Source organism: Dermacentor albipictus, chromosome 2, assembly GCF_038994185.2.
Source record: "Dermacentor albipictus isolate Rhodes 1998 colony chromosome 2, USDA_Dalb.pri_finalv2, whole genome shotgun sequence".
In the NCBI taxonomy this organism is placed as follows: domain Eukaryota; kingdom Metazoa; phylum Arthropoda; class Arachnida; order Ixodida; family Ixodidae; genus Dermacentor; species Dermacentor albipictus.
In genome coordinates, this window is record NC_091822.1 from 119,295,554 (window position 1) to 119,320,346 (window position 24,793).

The 24,793-nt window shown below is 43.2% G+C and overlaps 1 protein-coding gene across 1 annotated transcript in view; it reads right to left on the reverse strand.

The window, feature by feature from the left end:
• Positions 1 to 444: 444 nt before the first annotated feature.
• Positions 445 to 24,793, reverse strand: part of LOC135918889 (protein MTO1 homolog, mitochondrial) — a 35,611-nt gene continuing 11,262 nt past the window's right edge. The window contains exons 9-17 of the mRNA XM_065452573.2: positions 23,835 to 23,908; positions 22,208 to 22,324; positions 18,945 to 19,075; positions 12,207 to 12,411; positions 10,701 to 10,863; positions 8,581 to 8,699; positions 5,625 to 5,721; positions 3,985 to 4,045; positions 445 to 2,539 (exon numbers count right to left, since the gene is read on the reverse strand). Of these exons, the coding sequence (XP_065308645.2) occupies positions 2,441 to 2,539; positions 3,985 to 4,045; positions 5,625 to 5,721; positions 8,581 to 8,699; positions 10,701 to 10,863; positions 12,207 to 12,411; positions 18,945 to 19,075; positions 22,208 to 22,324; positions 23,835 to 23,908 (1,066 nt within the window). The 3' untranslated portion in view covers positions 445 to 2,440. The remainder of the gene's footprint in view (positions 2,540 to 3,984; positions 4,046 to 5,624; positions 5,722 to 8,580; positions 8,700 to 10,700; positions 10,864 to 12,206; positions 12,412 to 18,944; positions 19,076 to 22,207; positions 22,325 to 23,834; positions 23,909 to 24,793) is intronic.

Below are 24,793 nucleotides of genomic sequence, written 5' to 3' on the forward strand. Positions count from 1 at the left end.
CTTGTGACCTTTTCTGGTCGCCGCAAACAGCGGAGTTTCCACTCCTAAATGTTTCATGCTCCCTGTCCCAGCTACAGATGGCGCAAGTGCCCCATTCATTTATAAAATAGTTTTTGTGTCAGTGCAGAGCCAATGGCCACTTATGAATAATTCTAAACCTACATGAAATGTGAGCACAAGATAACCACCAGATCACAACAATAATTCTAACAACTCAATCATTTTCTACCAACAAAATGAGCATCATAACCGGGACATTTATAAACAAAGTGCAAAATTTATTGGAAATGAAATTCATTACCTTTTAACAGAACAGTTTGTTCTTGCATAGTACGTACAGTACAGGTTCAATGCATTACCTGCACCCTTAGTCTATATATATATATATATACACACACAAATATTGTCGTGTTATAATGACATTAAAGAACACAGTAGCAAAACTGAATCATGAAACTAAATTTTTTATTGGACGAAGCTGTCCCCACAAAAGCAAGGTACACTCAAAGCACAACGATAGCTGCGAGCACAGTCAGCAATCGTTGAAGTCTTATCTACGGGTGAGATGTGCCGGCTGTATATACATCACTCGATCGTCTTTGGTTTCAGCCTAACTGCAAGTGTTTGTGTACCTTCCAGAAAGTACAAAACAATTTGCGTCGTGCATACAATCTGATTATGCAAGGTCCCGCGACAATGTAGACGACAGATACAATCGGCTACAACAATATAGAATGTCTGATACATGCCGGTGTGCCTTGCACCGAATGATAACTTTTAACATATATTATCCGGTAACAGGAAAACGACAAACATGGATGCGTGTCAGTATATGGTTTGCATATAGTTAGTTTTTTATACATAACATGTAAACACACAACAAAAATCATTCTCTATATATACATGCTTAAATGGAGTGCTTTAGTGTTGGTGCAACACTTGGAAGTTTTTTAACAAATCAGTGTATGTAATCGCGAATTTTTGCACAAACAAATGGCAGAATATTGACCATGAATACGTTGCGACCTTTTTGCAAGTGAGATTTGCAATGTTCAACCTGCCTAACTTGCCATGTGTGTGTGAAAAATGCTAATTGATGATATGGCTTTTTGTTTGTGGTCAGCACTGTGTATTGTATGCAAGTAGTACTGCAATAAACATGGCAGTATTATAGTTGTGAGCTTGGTTAAATAGCATTGCATTTAAGTGTCTGCAAAAAGCTGCTCTAGAAGCTATTATTCTTACAGTATGTTTCAGTATTAATATGGAAAGGTGTGCAGTGTGAGGCATAAATGATACCCTATTACTCAATACAACATATATACAACACGGAGGTTCACAGGAATCAGCAGTGGTCAAACAAGGTATGTTGCTGGAGCCAATATTTTGACAAGTGGACTTGTCTATGTTGACAAAGTCTATATAGTTTCAAAACTAATCTGAAGAGATCCCAAGGGCAAAATGCACTTGCTGCTTCGTTTAAGAAGCAACTCAAAACTTGTTTACATGTAGTATTGGCTGGATTGCCTTACATCTCCGCAATTTTCGACCTACTGAATCTAGTGCAAAGACACAGGAACTAATACATCTCATCTCTCTTGTCCGTGTCTGTGCTAGTTTTGGTAGGAACGTATATATATATATATATATATATGCTCTAACTAGTTGCTGAAAAGTGCAGTGCAATGTATAGCACAACAGCTTTATTTCTGGCTCTCATAATTTTATTATTAATGATTTGTCACATGGTACTGGTCTCGGCAAAAAGTTATAAAGCAGTGAACACAGCAATATGCCTGAAACTTCAGACTTCAGGGAATCGTTCCTTGCATTTAATATTGCTGCGTCACTATTTGTGCCAAGTACACCCGGTCGTCGTCTTTGTCGTCGTCAGGGTGTAGTTGGCACCAATAGTGATGCCGCAATATATTAATTACAATATGCAAGATAATCAGTTGATTTATTGATTGATTTTGTTGTTGATTGATTGACTGAGCGACTGACTAACCGACTATATCGTTCCAGAGCAACATTCGGGCTATGAGATAGGACAGCATATGGCTCTGGACTGATTTTAACCACCTGAGGTTTTTTATTGCGCAAGCAAAATATGCTGCATCAGTGTTCTTGAGTTCTACCCCTGTTTGAATGCAGCCGCCGTGGCCAGACATTGAGCCTGTGACTTGGTGCTCTGTAGCAGAACGCTATGCTTAGCCACTGAGCCACCATGGAGGGGCAATTGAAACATGGAACATAATCTTTGACTAAGAAGAAATATATGTAATTTGTGTATGAAATGGTACCTTGGTGAATATGTCCGAGTCAAAGTTTCAGAATATTCGCATAAACCTATGCAGTGATACTGGTCCTATACACGGAGTTATTTAACTGAGCTTTTATTTTTATCTGTACAATGACCACAATTCTGAGCTTGGCACTCTCAAAGTGCAGACAACGACCTCTCCCTTTGCTTTGCAAGTCGTAACAAGCTGAGCACTGCTACTGGTGTCACGCCAGGTATCCTGCTAGCAGCCCCCACCTGCATGTAAAAAAAAAGAAAAAGAGGCTGAAAAATGTCACGCAGCGCACATAAGCACTAATATTCAGAGTGCAGCATGTCAAGGTTAACCAATGCATTGAAAAAAAAAAAAAAGCAGTTCCTCTGTCGTCTGACAGGGGTTGCCAGGCACCAACTTATTCCCACTGTCCCAGGAAGAGGCCTCCACAGCAGGTGATTGCATCTTGGGAGGGGTACCAGAAGGTGTGCATCAGAGATGCAAGGATAAACCCCTGACTAGGCAGAAGTAGCCACAACATCCAGGAAAGACCCCTGACCAGGCTCCACCCCCTCTTAACGCGGCATTCAGGGCAGATGTGTCTTGTGCAGTCCCCTTAAAGAGACTGTTGATGTGAACTAGCTGGTGCACAATGAAGTTGAAACAGTGAAAAAAAAAAAAAAAAAAAAAGAACGGGCCAAAGCAAGAACATGGACTACAAAGTGCTGTATGGTATTGCTTTGTCCCACTATTTCACACTGTTTGGCTCTGATAGTCCCATGATGTCTTGGCTTCATAAGTTGCACCGTCAGTGTTGAAGCTCGTGTCAGTTGTCTGTCATGTTAACCAGTTAATTGCTTTCTCCACCCCTGGATGTGGTTGAAAGCTGTTGTTGTTGTAGAAAACACTGGCTGCTTCAGTAGCGACAAACTCATGAGCCTTGCTTGGTTCTTGATAGGAGAAAGAAGTAGAATTGATTTGCAGGAACAAAAAGTTTAGCTTGAGCAAGCACGCTCTAGTTGTTATGCTTTGTAGTGGAGCAAGGCTGTAATAAATGGACGATGACAGGAAGACGCAATGCATGCATGACATCCCATAATCTATGATTCCAGGCTGGCATCATGTAAGGAGTCTAGACTGGCTCTTAAAAGGGAGCTTTATAAACAGTGGATCCATAGTTAATCTGCTCTGTGAGAAAATGAACTGAAGCCAAGATTGTATTCTGCATACGTGCAGTATTATATATGACGCTATTTCTTGGGTATGCTAAGCCCATTTCATATGCTAACTATATTTAAAACTCTTTAATGCTTGTGTCAAACATTTGAGGGGAGGCCAACTACCTAATATGAGGACTTTTAATATTGTGTAGTTGATGATTGATGCATGCCAGTAAACAAGCCTATGCCCAACAATTATTAATGCATATGCAGTAAAGATACAAGATATCTGTTCCAGTATCTCGGCTGTGCGGCAATAATAACCTTGGCTGCCATCTATGTGTGCACTTATCAAAAGGCCAAGCTGTGAATATAGCTTGTGTTTTGTAAGTTCTCATAATATATCTGAACTATGCAATGTGCCGTCTTTGTCAAAATTAAACAGGCCAGTTTGTTATCTGTTGAGTCACAAAGGCACGAACATTCTCAGGGACTTCAGAGCACCGGAGACCCACACAGCAATGCCTCATGCTGGCATTAGTACTCACCGTAGTTGGCCTTGCTTGCTCCAACTTTGATTTTATTTCGTTGGACAAGTTCAATGAAGGGCTGAAAAAAAAAAAGAAGTGTGTTTGTAGCTGACGATTGTGTGCAAATAAAGGAAGACTAAACCATACTAAACTTTAGGCAATTCACGGACATTCAGCAAGAGCAGATGAAGTATGCTCAAGCTCTGGTGCTACACTTAGTACGTAACCGCACACATGAGTTGCCTCATTGTACTTTGGTCCTATAGCACAAAACACTACTGCAAATGGCAAATATTGTACCCAGGGTATACTTGCAGATTCCGAGGGGGGCTCTGAGGGACCAGGCTTTTTATGGCCCTGAGATATGCCGGCATTTAGTGCTGACAAAAATAATTATAGTGCATACAGTAAGCTAGATTGGTAAGACACCTTTCTATAACACATAATGGTCAGCCTAACTATGAGCTGATGTTCAATGTTCCAGTGTTTTGAAGTGCAAAAACAGGAGGATGGAGATGCAACCTTGAAATTCCCACATTAGCTATCTGTTACTGTTACTAATGACACGAAACTTCAGCCAAAGCTTCACAGGTCATTGCAGGTTATCCAAACATTGCAAGCACCACTGCATGGTGCATGTCGATCACAACCAGTGTGATAAGCAAAATGAACGCAAGGGTGACTTCTCTGTGACACACATGTTTTTCCTATCATCTGCTGGCCCCTTTGTTTGAGCATCGTTTGGACTTGAGCTTGTCTATGGTGCCTTGCACCCACCTTTTCTGAATGCTAAGCCAAAGATTAGTGCCTAGCACGCGCGCGTGGTCGTATTTACCACACCGAGCCAAGCCGCTTATTGGAAGCTCAAGCATATGGAGATTGCCCTAGCTATCGCGAGTGGGCCCATTGGTTATGGCGAGAGCAAGCAGCACAACCATGGGGACACTTTTTCCTAGCGGCCTGTTGCGGGAAGCTATCCTTCGGCAGCGATGTGCTAGAGGCTTTTCTGTATTTTTCGCCCTTGGCGCGGGAGCCCCTTTGATTCCCTACCACACCAGCACCAGCCGTTTATGCAGTGCTGGGTGTTCCCGGAGCAAATAAACCGTTCCCGTTAACTTAGGGCAATATTGTACTGTGGTTTCTTGTATGCGCAGCGCTCAGTGGCCCCTTTTGTCGCCCGAGCATGCGCGCAGTGGCACGTTAGATTACGTGAGGAGGCGGCTGATGTCACTCTGAGGCTTGCTAAGCCCGAACACGTGGTGGTCGGTACTCCTGTGAAATACTACTAGTATTCACTGTCTATGATGCCAGGTCCGGCATTTCAGGACCAACCTTAGTATCAAATTAGAAAGCCTCATAAGGGTTTCCCCACCTTCATAATTGCTAAGTGCCATTCTCTTGCATGAAAAAAAAAAAAACATGTGGTGGAATATCTGGAACTTGACCACTATGTGTCAGTACTCCTTTAAGTGAAGCTTGACCTCGTTATGGCTTGCCTGTAGGACGAATGGTTGGCCTCAACAATGTCCTGAATAACGCCTCCCCTCATCCTTGAGAAAAGCTGACTGTGTGAACACCCCATAGTTATTCTATAGCTTTTTATTAAACATGAAACTCTATATGAAGCTGTGAAGGAACAAAACATTGTGTTGACTCACTCGTTGTAGTCTATGTTGGCTGGAAGCTGTAGTGCTTCTCCTTTCTCAAGTTCAAGGATCTCCTGCTGCTGCTGGGCAACCAGGTAAGCATATGTAGCTGGAAAGGCAAATAAAAAAAAAGATCAATGTTCCCAAGTGTATTCAAGTCAGAACAACCCATTCATCAAAGACAGTAAAGCTGCATAAAAAAGCTCTCAAACCCATTTAAAGCCTTAGAGATCTTGTTTACCAATGCCTAAAGCATACCTATGACATTGCAAATACTTTGCTGTACATCCAGGCAATTTCTTTGCTATAATTTAGTCTTTTGAAACACTCCCTTCTTTACTGGATAATTCCGGCTCTACAGACATTGGTGCTCGGCAGCACATTCCGGTGCCTTAGTCATATGGCCACTTCAGGGCTCTGGCACGGCCTGTACGTGTTCTCTGTTCTCTAGCTGACATTTGACACTGACCATACTGCCACATACTGCCACTACCACACGAAAACAGATGCAAAGCGCACCTATACAGCTTCGCTGTAAATGAACTACATGGTTACAGGTGTACTTAAAACACTTGATGAATGTGTGTCTAGGCCCCGTCATTGTCATCAGCCTCGTATTTATGTTCACAGCAGAATGAAGGCCTTTCCTGAGAATTTAAAACTGCCCCCTTCTTGTGTCAGCTAACTCTGACCTAGACCCGCAAATTTTGTAATCTTATCACACAACCTAATCTTGTGCTTTTTCAAACTCCATTTCCCTTCCCTTGGTAGCCAATCTGCTACTCTAATACAGACCACCAGTCATCTGCTTTACATATCATGACCTGCCTTACTCTGCCTTTTCCTTTTATTCTCAACTACAATGTCAGCTACCTGCAATTGCTTTCTGATCCCAAATAGCAAAATTCAATTATGCAAAATTATAAACATTTATTTTAGGGCATAAGTTTGAGTGCAAGAGTTGTAGAGCAAGTTCAGAAAGACCGACTGAAGTTGTTTTCATGAAGTTGTCTTTTATCTGCTTTACTTCTTCCGGGCTTTGAAAAAGCCAGCAAAATATAGGGGGAAGAAAGGAAGAAAAAGAAAAGGGAAGTAAATGGCAGACTTGCACATCTGGTTTGCAGTATTCTAAACCATGGTTTCAAGGAACAAAGATATTGCAAAATAAAGCAACCAATGCATTTGGATATCCTTTCAGTGCTGACCTATCACTTATCATTTTGAACCACAGCGGATCTCCATTTTTACGATGACGGTGCTGACGTTGCCGCCTGGAATTGGGCTGATCATTTCTTTTAACAACACTCGGAAAGCAGGCAGCCTGGACAACAGAACTAGGCAAAAAATGATGTCATGGAAACAACTTAATCAGGTGCTCGTGCACATGTTCTACAACTAACTTTTCCAATGAATCTTATGACCTCAAACAAATACCTTGAAGAATACACATAAAAATTGGCATAATTGAACTTAGCTGACAATCGCATTTCAAGAATTAGTCTGTGCAGCTCTAGTAAACTATGAGCAATATGCAGTTGGCCTCAATCGTCTAAGGTGCACAAGCTTTGTCCAAGTTACATGATACACTGGGTATGATAGAAATGAAGGCAAATAAAAAGCATGAAGTGTTGCAAAGGCTAACAATTAACCCCTTTTGACCAAAAGTAATTATACTCATGAGTGGAGGAAAAGCAGGTAAATGCTCTCATTCCTGAATGTTATGCCCAAACTACAGCTCCTATGATACAGTGACACTTGCAAATGTCACTTTAATTTTGCACGCAATTTGGGCTGCTTTCCACATGAGAAGCCCATGGAAGCTGCCAAGTTGACTTTCCGATAACTTTCAAATGCAACATAACCTTTCTTTCTTTTCCTTAACCAGCGAATTAGCCTCAACCACTCAACCAAATACCACCAATTTCTATGACATCACAGACACGTGACTTGGGTGTTTTGAAGTTATGTTGCTACCTCTCTTGTCTTTATGTCCTTTCGGGCTTACAGTAAGACTGACCTGCTTTCATTTATAGACACTCACTATATAGTGAGTGGAAGCCATATTAATTTCACATCTTTCTTTGCTGCACTTTTAACTCTTTGACGGTTCTTGTTGTACATGTACAGTGCCGCTCATCTGTCCTGCATGGTTTTTGACATACATGTACGGCGTCGATGTTATGCTTGATATTTCGTACGTATTTGACACCACTTGTTGAGAGATGCTGCCGTCTCTATGGAATTGCCCATATTCATTTGAAATTGCGTTTTCGATCCCCGGGGTGTACAACTGAACTGTTTTACATCAAAGTGCTAGCTCATGTGGTCATGCCCGCATTGTCTGCTACTTCCAAGGTATGCGGAGAGGAGATGCTATTGTTTTTCCAGCCGCCACTATCGTATTTCCGGTAGCTTAGGTACAGCCTTGCATGGCCGAAGTTCAGAGATACTGATAACTTTCTCTTTCTTTCCCTTCAGGTGTGCCTCTCTATTGAAGTTTGCGTATTCCCATACACTGGGGTGCGCACAATGGTGATTTCTATATGGCCGAGCACTGTGTCTCTTATGGCAACTTTTCAAGCGTTTCTTCTTCTGATGAAAAGCATTTTTGCGATAACAAATTATTTGCCATAAATAACCATAAATAACCGCATTTTTTGACCTCTTGCTGTATAACATATTTGAGTGTATGCTGTTGGTGCAAGTAAAGCGTCCTTGTCACAAAATGTGGCTTGAAATTACTTTTTTGCTGTATTCGTGAGTTTTTGGTTACTTCCTACTACTGAAAACTGCAATAAAAAATATGGCATGGTTATCGAAAAGAATTTGGCCTCCAAGTGGTTAATGGTGGACTATAAGAGCCACTTTTGCAATTGCAATTGTAAATTTATCACTTCACATAATGTAGCTGCTTGCTCAAGCAACAGAAAAACGCTGTGCACACAGTGACCATATGTAGCCTTTTTACCTTCTATCTTGAGTCTGGTCCTGAAGGCAGGACTTGACGCAAGATCACCCAGCTGCGGATGAAACATGTCCACAATGCTGTCTACGCTGACGTCTTGGCTTCCAAGCATTTCCAGAGCACTGCAGTCACAAATAAAAGTGTGCATCAGTGAAAAGGAAGCAAAATGACAAGAGTTGTGACAGGCATTTTATGCCCCGCTGCAGTCCTTGCTTTTAAAACTTGGACAGGGTTGCTCAGAGAAGCCACTTCGAGCCTGGAATTTTTTAATGTGCTGTGGCCACCTCTTAATCACCATCAGAGGGACACTGTAAGGCTGTGCCATATTAGTAACACATTTATTTATATTTGTTTGTTTTCACGAGTTCACTGTTTGGCAGACTTTTGGTATTTACAACATGCAAACAGTCACCAAGACACAATATAGCGAAGTTCGCACTGCTAGGTGCGTATACTATACTCGCAACTACTTGCCAAATTACTTGGGCTATGCAGCAATGCAACATAGTCCTACTGATCGTTCACTTGGGATGTTCATTATTATTGAAAACTTTGAGCCACCCGCACTGATGAATTGTGAAAAGAAATTCAAAATAATGGTTAGCTAGGCTTGTTGGCACGATAACATACTATTGCAAACAGCGCGAGAAAAAAGTGGCAGCAGGCCATACCACAACCTTAAAAACTGGACGCTGTTTCTCGACGTTGCGAGAGCAGCGAACAGAACAACTATGGAACTATGGAACAACTATGAGAACAACAGAACAACTATGGCTTGGAAGACCTATGGAAGGCGCCACTCCCTGTTGCTCGCTGAGGAGGCACCTTTCTGCTAATCTGAAAACTTGTGTTTTCCTAAGTGAGAGGCAGGCGAAGCATTCACTCCCCGCTGCTGGCACTTTTCGTGATAGTGTCGTTCCGCTGCAGGTGAGACTATCAGCTGCGGGGGTGGAGCGGATGCAAAAGCACGGCTGGCTTTGCTTCACATCACCGAATTAAAAGATCTCGTCGACACGGCACGAAACGAAAGTTGTCGTCGACACATATGTTTGGTCGCCGACTCTCAAATTCAACAGAATGAAGTTTTTCTCATTCAAACCAGTTTTTCCCGAATGATCGATTTAGCCCCTGCTGGGGAAAAAAAAATCTGTTGGTGGCTGTACTTATTTGCATAAAAGGTCCCATGTCAGTATAACAAAATTTTGATTTAACGAACCAAACTGCCAATCTTACCGACTTCGTTGTAGCGAAGTTTAACTGTATTACATAAATTTTGTCCTTTTTTGATATCCAAAGAGGGGCAGCTTATAGATTAAAACCTAGTTAATTCGACCATTGTTAATTCGGAAAATTGGATAATTGGGACTCTCCCTTTGGTCCCGGCAGGCATATGCATTATTTAATGTAATGAAACTCTTGTTATTCGGACTTGTTTGTGCACTGATTTTTACGGCTGAGTTAGTGTTCTAAGCTTGATGTTCCATTTTTTTTAACCTTTTCTCCACTTTTGTTATTTTTGCTTAAAAAACAATATTGATGTCCTACATAAAGCGATCTATTCCCAACATATGGTAGATTTTAAAACTTCCTTTTACATGCAAACAATTAAGCTCAATAAAATTGGTTCTGTGGATCCCGAACAAAAGCGTTTCGCCGTTCCTGCATGTATACAGATAAGAGCTTCAGAGATAAAGATTCCTCTTAATAAAACGCTGTTCCGAAATCACATAATGAAACGGTGAAACACGGAGTCAGCATTCCCTCTGTTAAGCTATCAGAGAAGGATGTGTGCTTCGTATCATAATCTCGCATGAATATGCACTAGGTTTGTTTTTCTTGGTATTTGTGCTAAAGTGTATATCCGGTTTATCTCTTGTCACCAGCATTTGTTCTGCGCAATCAAGAAATAAGCTTTTAGTTGTTAGTACGCGCCTTGTGATTGTCTCTGTATTCTTATTTGTCCTTTGTGTTCTCTGGTGCTGCTTGCTGCCATATTGAACTAGCCCAACCATACGTTTTGAACAGTGTAACCTCCGAGGAAGGCTCTAAAAAAACACAAGGGTGAACACATCCCAAACAGGAGGCTCTTGTGACACGACATTATGCAGTCTGAAGGCTCACACCTCTTCTGCGTAGGATTGCCTGTTTCGGGCAGTCCTAGCAAGCTTCTCCAGCGCTGCGTGTGCTTGACTTCAGCACCAAGAATTTGTTGTGCGTCGGCCAGAGCATTCTTCATGCTAGACGCTCTGTCGTATTCGTCCTCTGGAACGCAGCCTACCTTGTAACCTGCAGAATGACAGAAAGGCAGTGCCCAGTTTTCTGAATATGTTAAGTGCAGCACAAATGCACACACATGCTGAATGCCACATAAATAGGAGTGCCAGGTATATAAAACTCTTCTAGCTAAATTTCGCACTGACTATTGTCGCACAGCACAATGTGGTAGCCCAGACATGAACAAAAAAGGGACAAGAAGGAGCGCTTGTCCTTGTCTGCCTTCTGTTTGTGTCTGTCCGCCCCTTTGCACTAAGTTACCATAGTTGGAATGCGAATCCAACTAGCCCAACAGTTAGTCCTTGCAAAGTATATTTTGCATGGAGGTAACATTTCACAGTGGATGTATTTTTAATAGCCTCTTCCAGAGCATTATTTGCCTGTTTCATGCAAAATAAGTAAGTAGGTGTTTTCTACGCTGATGATGAACAAGGTGCAGAAGTTGTGGATCCAGAACTGTGGTGTCGTCTGTCACTGTAATGGCGAAACAAGGAGTGCACTGTGTTTTGTCCATAGCCTACAGTTTCACCTTAATTTAATCACACTGAAGCAATCAACAACCCAGAACTTAAGGCAAGATAACATATCACAAATTACTGAATAAACTGGATCATCATAGAGGCAGCGATAAAGGCAGAAATGTGGTCTATATTTATATGCGAGTATGGCATGATGAAATTAATTTGAATGACATTTCCTGGAAGTGAGTAGATCTAGAAAAACCTTGAAAGAAAAATGTACCACCGATCACCAGCGGATCCAAATGGGGCTAAAACACTTCAATTTACAGTATTCTGCAATCTGGGGTGGTACCCTTGAATGAATGCTGTCTAGGATACAGTCGCTATTGCAAGATTTGCATGGCTCACCATCGGACGTGTCAGCATTTGTAGGCAACAGCGTTTGTTTCTGGCACCGTGCAAAGATAGCGCGCTTGGCATACTGTCGACCATTGATGACGATGCATCTGGTGACAAGACCCATAAACTCTTACAAAAGTGATTGTATTTATGGAAGCGATTGCTCAAGGATGCCGCCACTACCTGCACAAAAAACGTTGCTGCCAGATGGAGGCAGATGCAGCAGCAAATTGCGGGTTATAGGTAAACAATAATTACGCCAGTTGACCCTTTAACTGCCTATAACGAGATACCCCACTATAAGAACGAGCGTCTTCTGGGGCTGAAAACGAGTCGTCGTGAATTTTGGACAATTTTTCCACACGTGTATTTGTTCAATTTCTCATAATTTTGATCTTGCATTCTCATTCATCTTGCACTTCTAAAAACTTTTCTGCAATTTGTCATGGCAGTTAAGGGGTATCAGACAACAGACAACTTATCACCATGGGGTACCTTTTTCTGTCAGCCGAATGTCTGCATTGTCAGGCCTCAAACTGAGCCTGTACTCGGCCCTGCTGGTGAACATGCGATAGGGCTCCTGGGTGCCGTGCGTCGTGAGGTCGTCAATGAGCACTCCAATGTACCCTTCCAGGCGGGTCACGGTCAGTGGCTCCCTGTCCAGCACCTTGCAGGCTGCATTTACACCAGCCACAATGCCCTGCATCGGTGAGCAGTGATGTGACACTGTGATTGCATGAAAATCACTCAAGGCTTGCCTACATGTGGCTTGTAAAAAATTAAGTGTTTGACGTCCCAAAGTAACACGGAAGCCATAAGAGATACCAGAGCTTGCAGATTAATTCTGACTGCCTGGGTTTCTTTATTCCGCACTTTATTCCAAGTTACGCAGGCATTTGTACATTGTGTCCATGCTAGAACGAGGCTGCCTCAGCTGGAAATGAAAACCCTGACTTCATAGGCTTCTAAAAATATTGGGTAGGCTGTGTCGGGGACGCAGCCACAGTGGGGTACATGAAATCTCCTGTGCATGCTGCAGAGAGTGTGTGGGCACTAAGGTATAGAAATTATATAACCAGATTCACAAGTGACACTTGTTCATGCATTACATGGCTTATGGTACAGCTAGTGGGGGTCCAACGGTCTAATTTTGCAATCATGCTCACTCCCTACTCATAGTAGGCCAGCTGTGGCCAAAGGTGGTGGGCACCGATTGGCATCTCTCTGTCTTGCTGCCCAGGTCTCTTCACGCCATTTCCAATCCCTACGTGTTGAATACGGGGGCACCATAACCGAGCAACCATCAAATTTCTGAAACAAATCGCACACTTATGAGCCTTACTAATAAGCACAGGTCTGAGTCTGATGAGTTACACCTGCTATAGAAGAGTGAGCTCTCGCCAATGCGACCACTCCTGCTCGAATAGACAAGCGTAATGCTGCCCTCCGCCTCTTTGAATGCCAAGTGAGAGGTCAAATTTAGCACCGATTGCTTCATGCGTGCTGCAACAACGCCTCCATCTGTGCACGTGACACACACATGATCGAGTAATAGCGTCTGTCCTCTACACAATGATAACAAAGTAAAGTGTGTGGGTAGTACGATTGCAAAGATAAAAGCAATAATTAGTATTATGTGTTTTTGTTACATTTCATTACATACATGTAACATTGCATGCGGTTTTAGTAAGTGACTCCTTATGCTGACTGAAATGAGAGGCATCTCACGTCAAAAGATCAGCATGATTAGTAGTCACCACATGATGTGCAGAATGCTTCACAGGATTCGCAGTGTTAGAATTAACGACAGCATCACATGTCATCATCATCAGCCTGGTTACGCCCACTGCAGGGCAAAGGCCTCCCCCATATTTCTCCAACAACCCCGGTCATGTACTAATTGTGGCCATGCCGTCCCTGCAAATTTTTTAATCTCATCCGCCCACCTAACTTTCTGCCGTCCCCTGCTACGCTTCCCTTCCCTTGGGATCCAGTCCGTAACCCTTAATGACCATCGGTTATCTTCCCTCCTCATTACATGTCCTGCCCATGCCCATTTCTTTTTCTTGATTTCAACTAAGATGTCATTAACTCGCGTTTGTTCCCTCACCCAATCTGCTCTTTTCTTATCCCTTAACGTTACACCTATCATTCTTCTTTCCATAGCTCGTTGCGTCGTCCTCAATTTGAGTAGAACCCTTTTCGTAAGCCTCCAGGTTTATGCCCCGTAGGTGAGTACTGGTAAGACACAGCTATTATACACTTTTCTTTTGAGGGATAATGGCAACCTGCTGTTCATGATCTGAGAATGCCTGCCAAACGCGCCCCAGCCCATTCTTATTCTTCTGATTATTTCTGTCTCATGATCCGGATCCGCAGTCACTACCTGCCCTAAGTAGATGTATTCCCTTACGACTTCCAGTGCCTCGCTGCCTATTGTAAACTGCTGTTCTCTTCCGAGACTGTTAAACATTACTTTAGTTTTCTGCAGATTAATTTTTAGACCCACTCTTCTGCTTTGCCTCTCCAGGTCAGTGAGCATGCATTGCAGTTGGTCCCCTGAGTTACTAAGCAAGGCAATATCATCAGCGAATCGCAAGTTACTAAGGTATTCTCCATTAACTTTTATCCCCATTTCTTCCCAATCCAGGTCTCTGAATACCTCCTGTAAACACGCTGTGAATAGCATTGGAGAGATTGTATCTCCCTGCCTGACGCCTTTCTTTATTGGGATTTTGTTGCTTTTTTTATGGAGGACTACGGTGGCTGTGGAGCCGCTATAGATATTTTTCAGTATTTTTACATATGGCTCGTCTACACCCTGATTCCGTAATGCCTCCATGACTGCTGAGGTTTCGACAGAATCAAATGCTTTCTCGTAATCAATGAAAGCTATATATAACGGTTGGTTGTATTCCGCACATTTCTCTATCACCTGATTGATAGTGTGAATATGATCTATTGTTGAGTAGCCTTTACGGAATCCTGCCTGGTCCTTTGCTTGACAGAAGTCTAAGGTGTTCCTGATTCTATTTGCGATTACCTTAGTAAATAGTTTGTAGGCAACGGACAGTAAGCTGATCGGTCTATAATTTTTCAAGTCTTTGGCGTCCCCTTTCTTATGGATTAGGATTATGTTCGCGTTTTTCCAAGATTCCGGTACGGTCGACGTTATGAGGCATTGCGTATACAGGGTGGCCAGTTTCTCTAGAACAATCTGCCCACCATCCTTCAGTAAATCTGCTGTTACCTGATCCTCCCCAGCTGCCTTCCCCCTTTGCATATCTCCCAAGGCTTTCTTTACTTCTTCCGGCGTTACCTGTGGGATTTCGAATTCCTCTAGACTATTTTCTCTTTCATTATTGTCGTGGGTGGCACTGGTACTGTATAAATCTCTATAGAACTCCTCAGCCACTTGTACTATCTCATCCATATTAGTAATGATATTGCCGGCTTTGTCTCTTAACGCACACATCTGATTCTTGCCAATTCCTAGTTTCTTCTTCACTGTTTTTAGGCTTCCTCCGTTCCTGAGAGCATGTTCAATTCTATCCATATTATACTTCCTTATGTCAGCTGTCTTACGCTTGTTGATTAACTTCGAAAGTTCTGCCAGTTCTATTCTAGCTGTAGGGTTAGAGGCTTTCATACATTGGCGTTTCTTGATGAGATCTTTCGTCTCCTGCGATAGTTTACTGGTATCCTGCCTAACGGAGTTACCACCGACTTCCATTGCACACTCCTTAATGATGTCCACAAGATTGTCGTTCATTGCTTCAACACTAAGGTCCTCTTCCTGAGTTAAAGCCGAATACCTGTTCTGAAGCTTGATCTGGAATTCCTCTATTTTCCCTCTTACCGCTAACTCATTGATCGGCTTCTTATGTACCAGTTTCTTCCGTTCCCTTCTCAGGTGTAGGCTAATTCGAGTTCTTACCATCCTGTGGTCACTGCAGCGCACCTTGCCAAGCACGTCCACATCTTGTATGATGCCAGGGTTAGCGCAGAGTATGAAGTCTATTTCATTTCTAGTCTCGCCGTTCGGGCCCCTCCACGTCCACTTTCGGCTATCCCGCTTGCGGAAGAAGGTATTCATTATCCTCATATTATTCTGTTCCGCAAACTCTACTAATAAACTCCCCCCTGATATTCCTAGTGCCTATGCCATATTCCCCCACTGTATTGTCTCCAGCCTGCTTCTTGCCTACCTTGGCATTAAAGTCGCCCATTAGTATAGTGTATTTAGTTTTCACTCTACCCATCGCCGATTCCACGTCTTCATAGAAGCTTTCGACTTCCTGGTCATCATGACTGGATGTAGGGGCGTAGACCTGTACAATCTTCATTTTGTACCTCTTATTAAGTTTCACAACAAGACCTGCCACCCTCTCGTTAATGCTATAGAATTCCTGTATGTTACCAGCTATATTCTTATTAATCAGGAATCCGACGCCTAGTTCCCTTCTCTCTGCTAAGCCCCGGTAGCACAGGACGTGCCCGCTTTTTAGCACTGTATATGCTTCTTTTGGCCTCCTAACTTCACTGAGCCCTATTATATCCCATTTACTGCCCTCTAATTCCTCCAATAGCACTGCTAGACTCGCCTCACTAGATAACGTTCTAGCATTAAGCGTTGCCAGGTTCAGATTCCAATGGCGGCCTGTCCGGAGCCAGTGATTCTTAGCACCCTCTGCAGCGTCGCAGGTCTGACCGCCGCCGTGGTCAGTTGCTTCGCAGCTGCTGGGGACTGAGGGCCGGGGTTTGATTGTGTTGTTCATGTAGGAGGTTGTGGCCAAGTACTGCACCAGGGTGGCCAATCCTGCTCTGGTGAGGGAGTGCGTTACCGGTTCTGGTCACCGGGATCAGGCCACACTCCAGGCCTGTTTATGCAATTTTATCAACACGCGGATTTTTTTTTTTTTTAATCCGGTGGAAAATTGCCGGCACCGGGATTCGAACCACGGACCTCTTGCACGCGAGGCGGGTGTTCTACCTCTACGCCACCGCTGCACTCAATGTACTGTGCTGCATCACATGCATCACATGTACATGTACGCTGCATCACATGTACTGTGCTTCTAATTGCCCTTTATTCCATCCTGCCTGCCAGTACTGGTGCTACCCATGTTTGCTGTCTTCCTCCTAGCATCACTCCATGCACGAAGTGGAAACTGCATCAGCTGCACTGCAGCATTCTATTGCCTTCCATGCAAACACTGTTCAATTGCACCGCTGCCCTCTTCTCACAGTAGCAAACTCATGGGGGAGGGGTACCTCGAAGAAAACAAAAAAAAAAGAAGGTGGTGGCCGGTATGAAATGAGTCCATTTCATTCGCGTGCACTTCATGCTAAAGCATGTTTGCAGCATACCCTGGGTTTGTGTAAGCGCAGGCGTTGTGCACGAGATGCCGGGTTAGTTCAGCATGCGATATGGCTGGCAGGTTACTGCAGTCGTCCAATTAAAAAAGTGCAGGGCAAACATAATGAACTGCACAATGATTCAGAGAACTTGTTGCTCACAATGGCTAATTCTGTTGAGTGCTGCAAAGTATTTTGACAGAAAGTGCTGGTGCAGTTCAGTGGCCTGTAAATGTCAGGCAGACGTTTCTGTAGTGTCCAAAATCACAAATGGTTGAGCCGAGATTTAAAAGTGTCGGAGCAGTGAAGTAGCAAGACACCAAGCACAACAATGATTTCGTAGCATGCGCATGGCTGGAATACGTCAATGTGGTGACTCTGAGAAAAAGAAAAAAAGAAGCACAGTGTGCAGATGTGCTTATTCCACATAAGCTTTGTGGCCAACCACAACTGTCCAAAAGAGGCCAAATTCCGGCCGCGCAAGGAGAATTCATAGCAAATTTCACAATCTTGCCTCTTTTACTGGCTCTAAGGAATGCAAAATGCATAAAACTTGACCTTCGCCTGCTTGATCAGGCTTCACGCATGCAGCCTCCAATGGCAGTTATGTTCCTGGTTGTACCACTTGTTGTATTTTGCTATCGTGTGACCTTATTTATTCTTTGGCATATTACTGCAACTTCTTTTCTTTTTTATTTGTGTGATGCACACAGACAAACAACAACAACAACAACAACAACAAACCTGACCACACAGAATCGTCTTTATCCTGATGACGTTGCAAGGCATTCGGGTCTAGTAGATTTATATTCGTTCGTCATGAGTAGATTCAATTATTCTGTAAACTTGGATGTGCGTGAAAGTTATAACATGTACCAATGAGTTTCTGTAAGAGACCAAAAGTGAAGCTCCTTAATTTTATCCTGAAAATCAGAGTATGTTAATTTTAATTAATGAATTTTACATCCTGAAGCTTAGACCTCATCTAGTACGATGGGCGTCATACGAAATAACTCCTGATCAGCATGGACCATCTGGAAAACTTTGCACACAGGCATATCTTTGTGCTTAATGGTATGTAACCACTACACGCTGATTAAATGAAAGAGATGGCAAGTAGCACACAGACTCATCGGCCATGCCAACTATGCAGCCACTTTTTTTTTTAGTGGGCTGAGGAGATCAAAAGTGTGCTACAAAACAACTGCCAGACAGATTTGCAGGGCAACTTGACAGCAAAGAGCTGTTGAAGGTTCCCAACAGGCTTTTTGTTTTCGCAGTGCATGCCTAATAAACACTGTCTATTGTGTTGCCCTTAGGAAGGAGAGAGCACAGGATCTGGTAGCCGAAAAGGACAGGAACATACTATTAGCATATTAAAAAGAAAGGTGCTAGAAGGATCACAGGAACTAATGGACTTGATTCTTTGGTAACAGCCAGATGAAGCTAAGGAAAGTAACTGCAGAAATAACTTTGAACGAGGGACAAACTTGCGATAAGCTCCATATTCTTAATGAAGGAGAAGGGAAATGAAAGTGGGAAGAAAAGACAACTTGCTGTCAGTAAGAGCAGGAGTGTGTGATGTTCTACCTGACGGGGTACACAGCAGTGGCTGCCCTCTGTCCACCTGCTTCAGTATTAGCTTGATGAACACAGCTGGTTTCATAAAGAAAGGTGAGTGTCTTTTATGTCCCATTCTTTTGAGCAAAGGAATCTAACGCCTGAAGCCATTAAGCATGAAAATATTTGCCAATACACAATGCTTTCATTCTTTATGTCAGTAAGCCATAGGAAACAACAGCCTTAATAGACATATGGAAAGAATGGAAACAACGTAGACTTATAGATCAATATTTGTAAACAGCTGATGCCCACCTGAGATGCGGCCTCTTCGTAGCCAGTTGTGCCATTAATTTGACCAGCCAGGAATAAGCCTGGCACCTTCTTTGTTTCCAATGTTGGTTTAATCTGTCGTGGGTCAATAAAGTCATATTCCACACCATAGCCTAGAGGAGAAGAGAGAGAGGGTGATTATAGTTTTCGTTTCTTTTCACTTATTTTTCTGTTCAGATTCATGCAAACTATACAGAAGAAGTTCAGCAACATGTGATAATACAGTGATATTAAAAGAGACAAGGAACTTGGAGATAGCATTAAAGGTGACCGAGCTCTTAATTAGTAATGCCATTTTATAAAACGGGAAATGGAGAGTGGCATCATTGTACTCGGAAAAAAAAAAAAAGGACTGTCACTCGGGCAACCTATATAAAAAATGTTTACTGTCAAGGTCGTGAAGCTAGCACCCAAAAAGTATACAGTGTATTTGAACAGTTAAGGTAACTAAATTTGATGAGAACCCCATCTTCATGATTTTAATGAGCGGCCCAGGTTTCGCAAGAGGATGGTGCTTTGAACAATTTATACTTGGATCACAACCGACACTTCTTTCTTCCATCTCTTTGAAATTTAGTGCCGGCAAATTATTACTATACTTAAAGTTGGGTTGAAATGGCAAATAAAATGTCATTTACAGTAACCTTTAAAGAGGCCCGGAACCACTTTTTATCAATGTCGAGAAATGCATTTGCAGTTAAAGATAGACTATTTCAGAAATACTTTCCTACAAAAAGAACTTCAATGAGTTTCGGCAGAAGCAGAGTTATTGGCAATCAAACATTCCCTAAAAGTGCTTCCGCTCATTCTTTAATAACTTGCATTGCAAATGCTACAGTGGAGTGGGGCGTGCCTACAATGCTCCACCTACTGAACATCGCCGCAGTGCGCAGTTCAAATTTGATTTTGGATGTTCGCATCGACACTGCTACTTCTGATTTTCACACCTACGACACACCAAATGTGGTTGTCCTCAGCGAGCTTCTGTGTGCTCAGCCAGTGGACTTGCCATAGTACCCTGTGGCATTTGCATTGTCTATGCTAAGTAGCAGACCGCAGCTACATGCAACTGTCGTGCGCATGTGCAGCATTCGCTTTGTGCACGACAAGGCTTGAGTGCACGCTTGTGCTCATATGCTCCAGTCTGACCATGCTATGTGGTGCAGACCGGCTTTGTCCTGCACCATCTTGACATCTGACTTGGGCATATTGAAGCGCTCTCAACAGCTCAATACGAAGCGGAGTCTGCCAATGCGTCTGACCGGGAGCGGCCAGGAGTGAGCGTGCACTGGCAAGCATACGTGTGGTTTGACCTTAAGTTTTGCGTGGTTCAAGGCCAGCTGAGAGTTCAAAACTAGCGAGACCTGATAGCTATGACACGGATAAGCAGGGTGGCCAAAGTTTAATTTCTATGTGGGCGGCCGCAGCCAAGCGTGAGCACACGATAGTTGGCTTCTTCTGGAATTACGTAATTATTATCGACATTCGAAAGCAGATTTTCGCTTACTTCAGCTTGTCTATTAAACTGCATTAATAAATATACACAGTAACAGTAGGAAGAAGCGCACTGATCCGAACACCCGTCTTGATTGATGTCAACTATTGGCCAATAGCAGCCGCATATGGAAATGTGTTCTATTACAAAATGAAGCATCCAGAAAAGAGTGAGGAGCAGGCTTATGTTGAAAAATGAGCATTTGAGAAAAAGGTGACTTCGAACTCCGCTTGCGAGCTCTTCGCGCTGCGTACGACTGCAAAAGTTGGCTGAGATGTTCACAACAGCTTATGCTATCTGTGGACTGTGTTTTTTCACCAAGCCCTAGGTGTGGTTCAGGACTCCCTTAAGACATTTAGCAGCTGGTGGCTACTAAAAGGATAATGCTCCCTAGAAGTGCCACATATTTTAACATATAAGCAGCAGCAAGAAACCATAGGTAATCCAACAAGTGACTGTTGGCAAGACAAGAAAAAAAAAATAACTCAGACGGCGGTCAGAAACTATGCACAACGCAGAATTTCGCCAAAGGCTGAGGCTATACTCAAAGCCAACGCGAACTATGTCACCTCCGAGGAGACGGAGGAACGACACATTATATGGTTCCCGGCTCACACGTCCACCGACACCCCCATACCCAACCTCAACGAGGAGGTCCACCGCGTAGCGCGAGGTCTCACGTTCCGCGCCCGCGAAGAAGGATCCTCTCTTGGGGTTGGAAATCCAACGGAGGCATGGACAGAGAGGGACAGAATGACCAGATACTGTGATATTACAAAATTTTATCAAAACTCAAGGCGGGTTTATCCGCCCCCTAACCCCAAACTCGACAGGGCCCAAGCGGTAGACTGGCGGCAGCTACAAACAAAGACCTTCCCCAACCCCGTCCATCTCAGGACGATATATCCGGACGTGTACTCAGATGATAACTGCAAGCTATGCAGCAGGGCTCACGCAACTTTTAGACACATTCTCTGGGAATGTGACGTTATATGCGAAGAAAATGCAGTTTCCCCAGATGAAGCTGCGGCGCGATGGACGGCCGCGTTGCGCAGCTCAAACCTCGAAAATCAACTATGGGCCATCCAGCAAGCCCGTGAGGCGGCGAGGAGACAGAATCTCCGGACCTCCTCGGGGGCAGCCTAGGCCCAGGCCACAAATTTGCCGGATTGTTAATGAAGTTGTTACCACCACCACCACTGATCTCTGCGACAGAGAACTAATTTACTGCAACAGGAGCATTCCTTCACAGTAGACATTCTTCTCAAGAACAAATATACTTTTTTGTGATGCACACAGTGTTATCCCTGTTAGCTACAGTATTGCGTGTGGCAGCCTCAGAAATACGTACATGCATGTGCCAACAGTCTCGGCGTCTCCGTGGAGTGCAGAAACCCACGCAAATTACCGAACGCCAGTGGTGCATGATAGCACAGTGGTTAGCGCGCACATCTCCCAAATGCCGATTGCAGCAAGAGCACAAGTTTGATCCAATGTGGCGGCAGCAGGAAAACTTTTGTTTTTCTCCCCATGAGGCAGGTTTGAAGCTGACGCGGCCTGACAATGACGAGAATGCGATAATGATGACTCGATGCTGACAGCTGTCATCCCTGGCGTAACAGAAGGGACAGATGGACGCAGCAAACCCAATTTTGGGGTTCTGACTGCTGTCGTAGTCACATGAATTCAGAATTTTTTTGAAAGGTTACAAGCCACAGGACCAGTCTGCACCTGGCAAAGTACTACACACCTGGTCTGATCATTTCCACACTGTGGCAGCCTGGCATGCAACGAACCAGCTTCAGCTGGACATCGGCAGGCAAGGTGCAGGAGATGCCATTGGGATAGATGATGTGGGTGTCCAAGCCTGCAGTGACAGAAATTTCAGACCAATGAAGGAACATGCACCAGCTTCATGCCAAATAAATCCTGGGTTTATCTGAAATCACCAGCAAGGGGTTAGGTGTCTTGGGTATGATAGCACCAGAATGTGTCCTCTGATACGTATGTGCAATGTCGGTGCATAGCAACAACTGAATATAAACTGCGGTTAAGAGATTTAATTGTTTCTAACCTAATCTTAACCACACAAAAAGCAGAAGGGCTTACTTAGCACACCTAGCAGCGAACCTCATGTTAAACAACTGTGCTGCCAAAGAAATGTTTTTGTCATTCAATGTTAATGAATATGTTTAAATTGGCAGTCCTAGATATTACTGCTCATCTTAACGTGCCATTATAATCTTACTTGACTTAATCATACAAATGCTGTTACATTGGCCCCGGAAGATACGAACCTCCAGTATTCTTGTTCATACCATAAGGTACAGTACAGTCCACTCTTAAAAGGAACGCATCTAACTGTTAATCGGGCTAATGTGACTGTAGCATTATTCAATTTTATCAGAAAAAACATGCCTGGTATGATGTGCTAAGCAGGCATCCACGCATGGAAAATAATCTGTAAACCTTCAAGTGCCATGTCTTAGCTGTAGTATAAATGATGGAATACTAATTGGGTGTTCCCTTAAAAAGTGGATGGTACTGTACATGCAGTCGTAACACAGCATGAGTAGCAGCAGTAGTGGTAAGGAAACAGCATGCTAGGATATTGCCGTTAAGGACAAAATGCTAGCAACGTGGCGCAGAAACGCAAAAGACAAATGTACTAGCAAAGGCACCCCGTCCTGTAAGCCACAACAATTGAAAGTCAAGTGGTGGGTTACCTACTGGCACACGGGATCCACAGCAAGCACTATTTATTTATAAGTCAAACCTCGATATAACAATGAACATGAATATATAATGAATTATTAGATAAAATAAACGTAACTTATTGTTGACCATGCTTTGTTTCAGTGAGTAATCTACTGTTACAGCAAAAGTGAGAATGCAAGGTAATATTGGTTACAGCGAAGCAAGTATTTGTTCGCTTGAAGCTCAAAATATGTATTCAGCTTGAAAAATGTGAAATGCCACCCCTCAGTAAAAGAAACTTGAAGTGGCACATTCTAGGTGTGCATTCACATTTTGCTCGACAGCTTGGCTTGGCTGGTCCACAGAACCACGGATTGTGACCATACAATTTGTGTGATCACATGGATTGTATGGTTGCAGGCTAACGACGACACTGAGCACCATTTATAATTTAGCATTGTTCATCTGTTACCTACTAGCACTGCAAGCTGCCGAGCGGTTGTCAGAGGTATTATACTCGAGCTTCTGTCTCATAATTCCAATTGACATTTTTTTCACCGATGCTTATCACATATTTCGAAAGCAATTTCATGTTGGAAGTGCTTTTGTTATAAAGAGGTTCGAATGAACTGTGCTACGTCATAGTGGAGCAAAACCTATCGGCATTTGTATATACTTGCCTTCAGGCTCCAGCCAGACTTGATGGCAGCGCCCTTTGAAACGAAGCACCTTGGACTCTATGGATGGGCAGTACCTGTACACCGTCAGAAGCAAGTAGCATCTACATTTAGTTACACATGCCAAGCACTATAAGTAAAGCAGGCAGTTTTCGTTTCTAGTGTATTTTTGCTCATCCATTTATAATGGCTACATTGAAAATGTAATGAAAACAAGGAACATATCGGTACTGTAAAACAAGTCTCAACCCAATTGCCAAGTGGTATGGCATTTTGACTGTAATGCCTAGGTTAAAAATGCGTTTTAAGATACACCGGATTAGCAATGTGAACACCTTCACGTGGCCAGGAGAGACGAGCAGTATAGTTGATGACTGTGTTGGTTATTGCACCAATAATTAATAAATCAATGGCTGTTTTACTCTTTCACTAAGGGCACAAGCTTTTGTGCCTGTGCCAGAATCTTGAACCAATTATGGCTGCATAGCAAACCTAAGTGACGATGATGACAATGGGAGCAGCTCAACTAAAAAATCAGTAGATACTGAAAGACAGCTTCATAAGTGTCACCAGATGTGCATTTCTATATTGTGGCTCGCATTCCCATGAGCTTAAAGCTACGATAACCCTTTGTGGCAGCACTCCTTTAATTGCACGCACCAAGATAGCACCTGATAATCACAAAAAACTAGGAAAAATGGTTATACATTAATTTTTTTCTCACACTTCTTAGCAGACTACTTACTGGAGCTGTTCTCTGAGATTGGTTTTCATGAGTCAAGCATGCTTTGAAAAACAAGAATGCTTCAGAAGATATGCGCCTGTCTGCTTTCTGGAAGCGCTATCATGTCACCATGTGGTCGGTTCTTTTCAACTGTTTTTTGACAGCGCCAATTTAAGTTAGATGAACTTCTGAACTGGTTGGGTGTTTCCAAGAGCACTGCACGTGAAACAGTCGATCT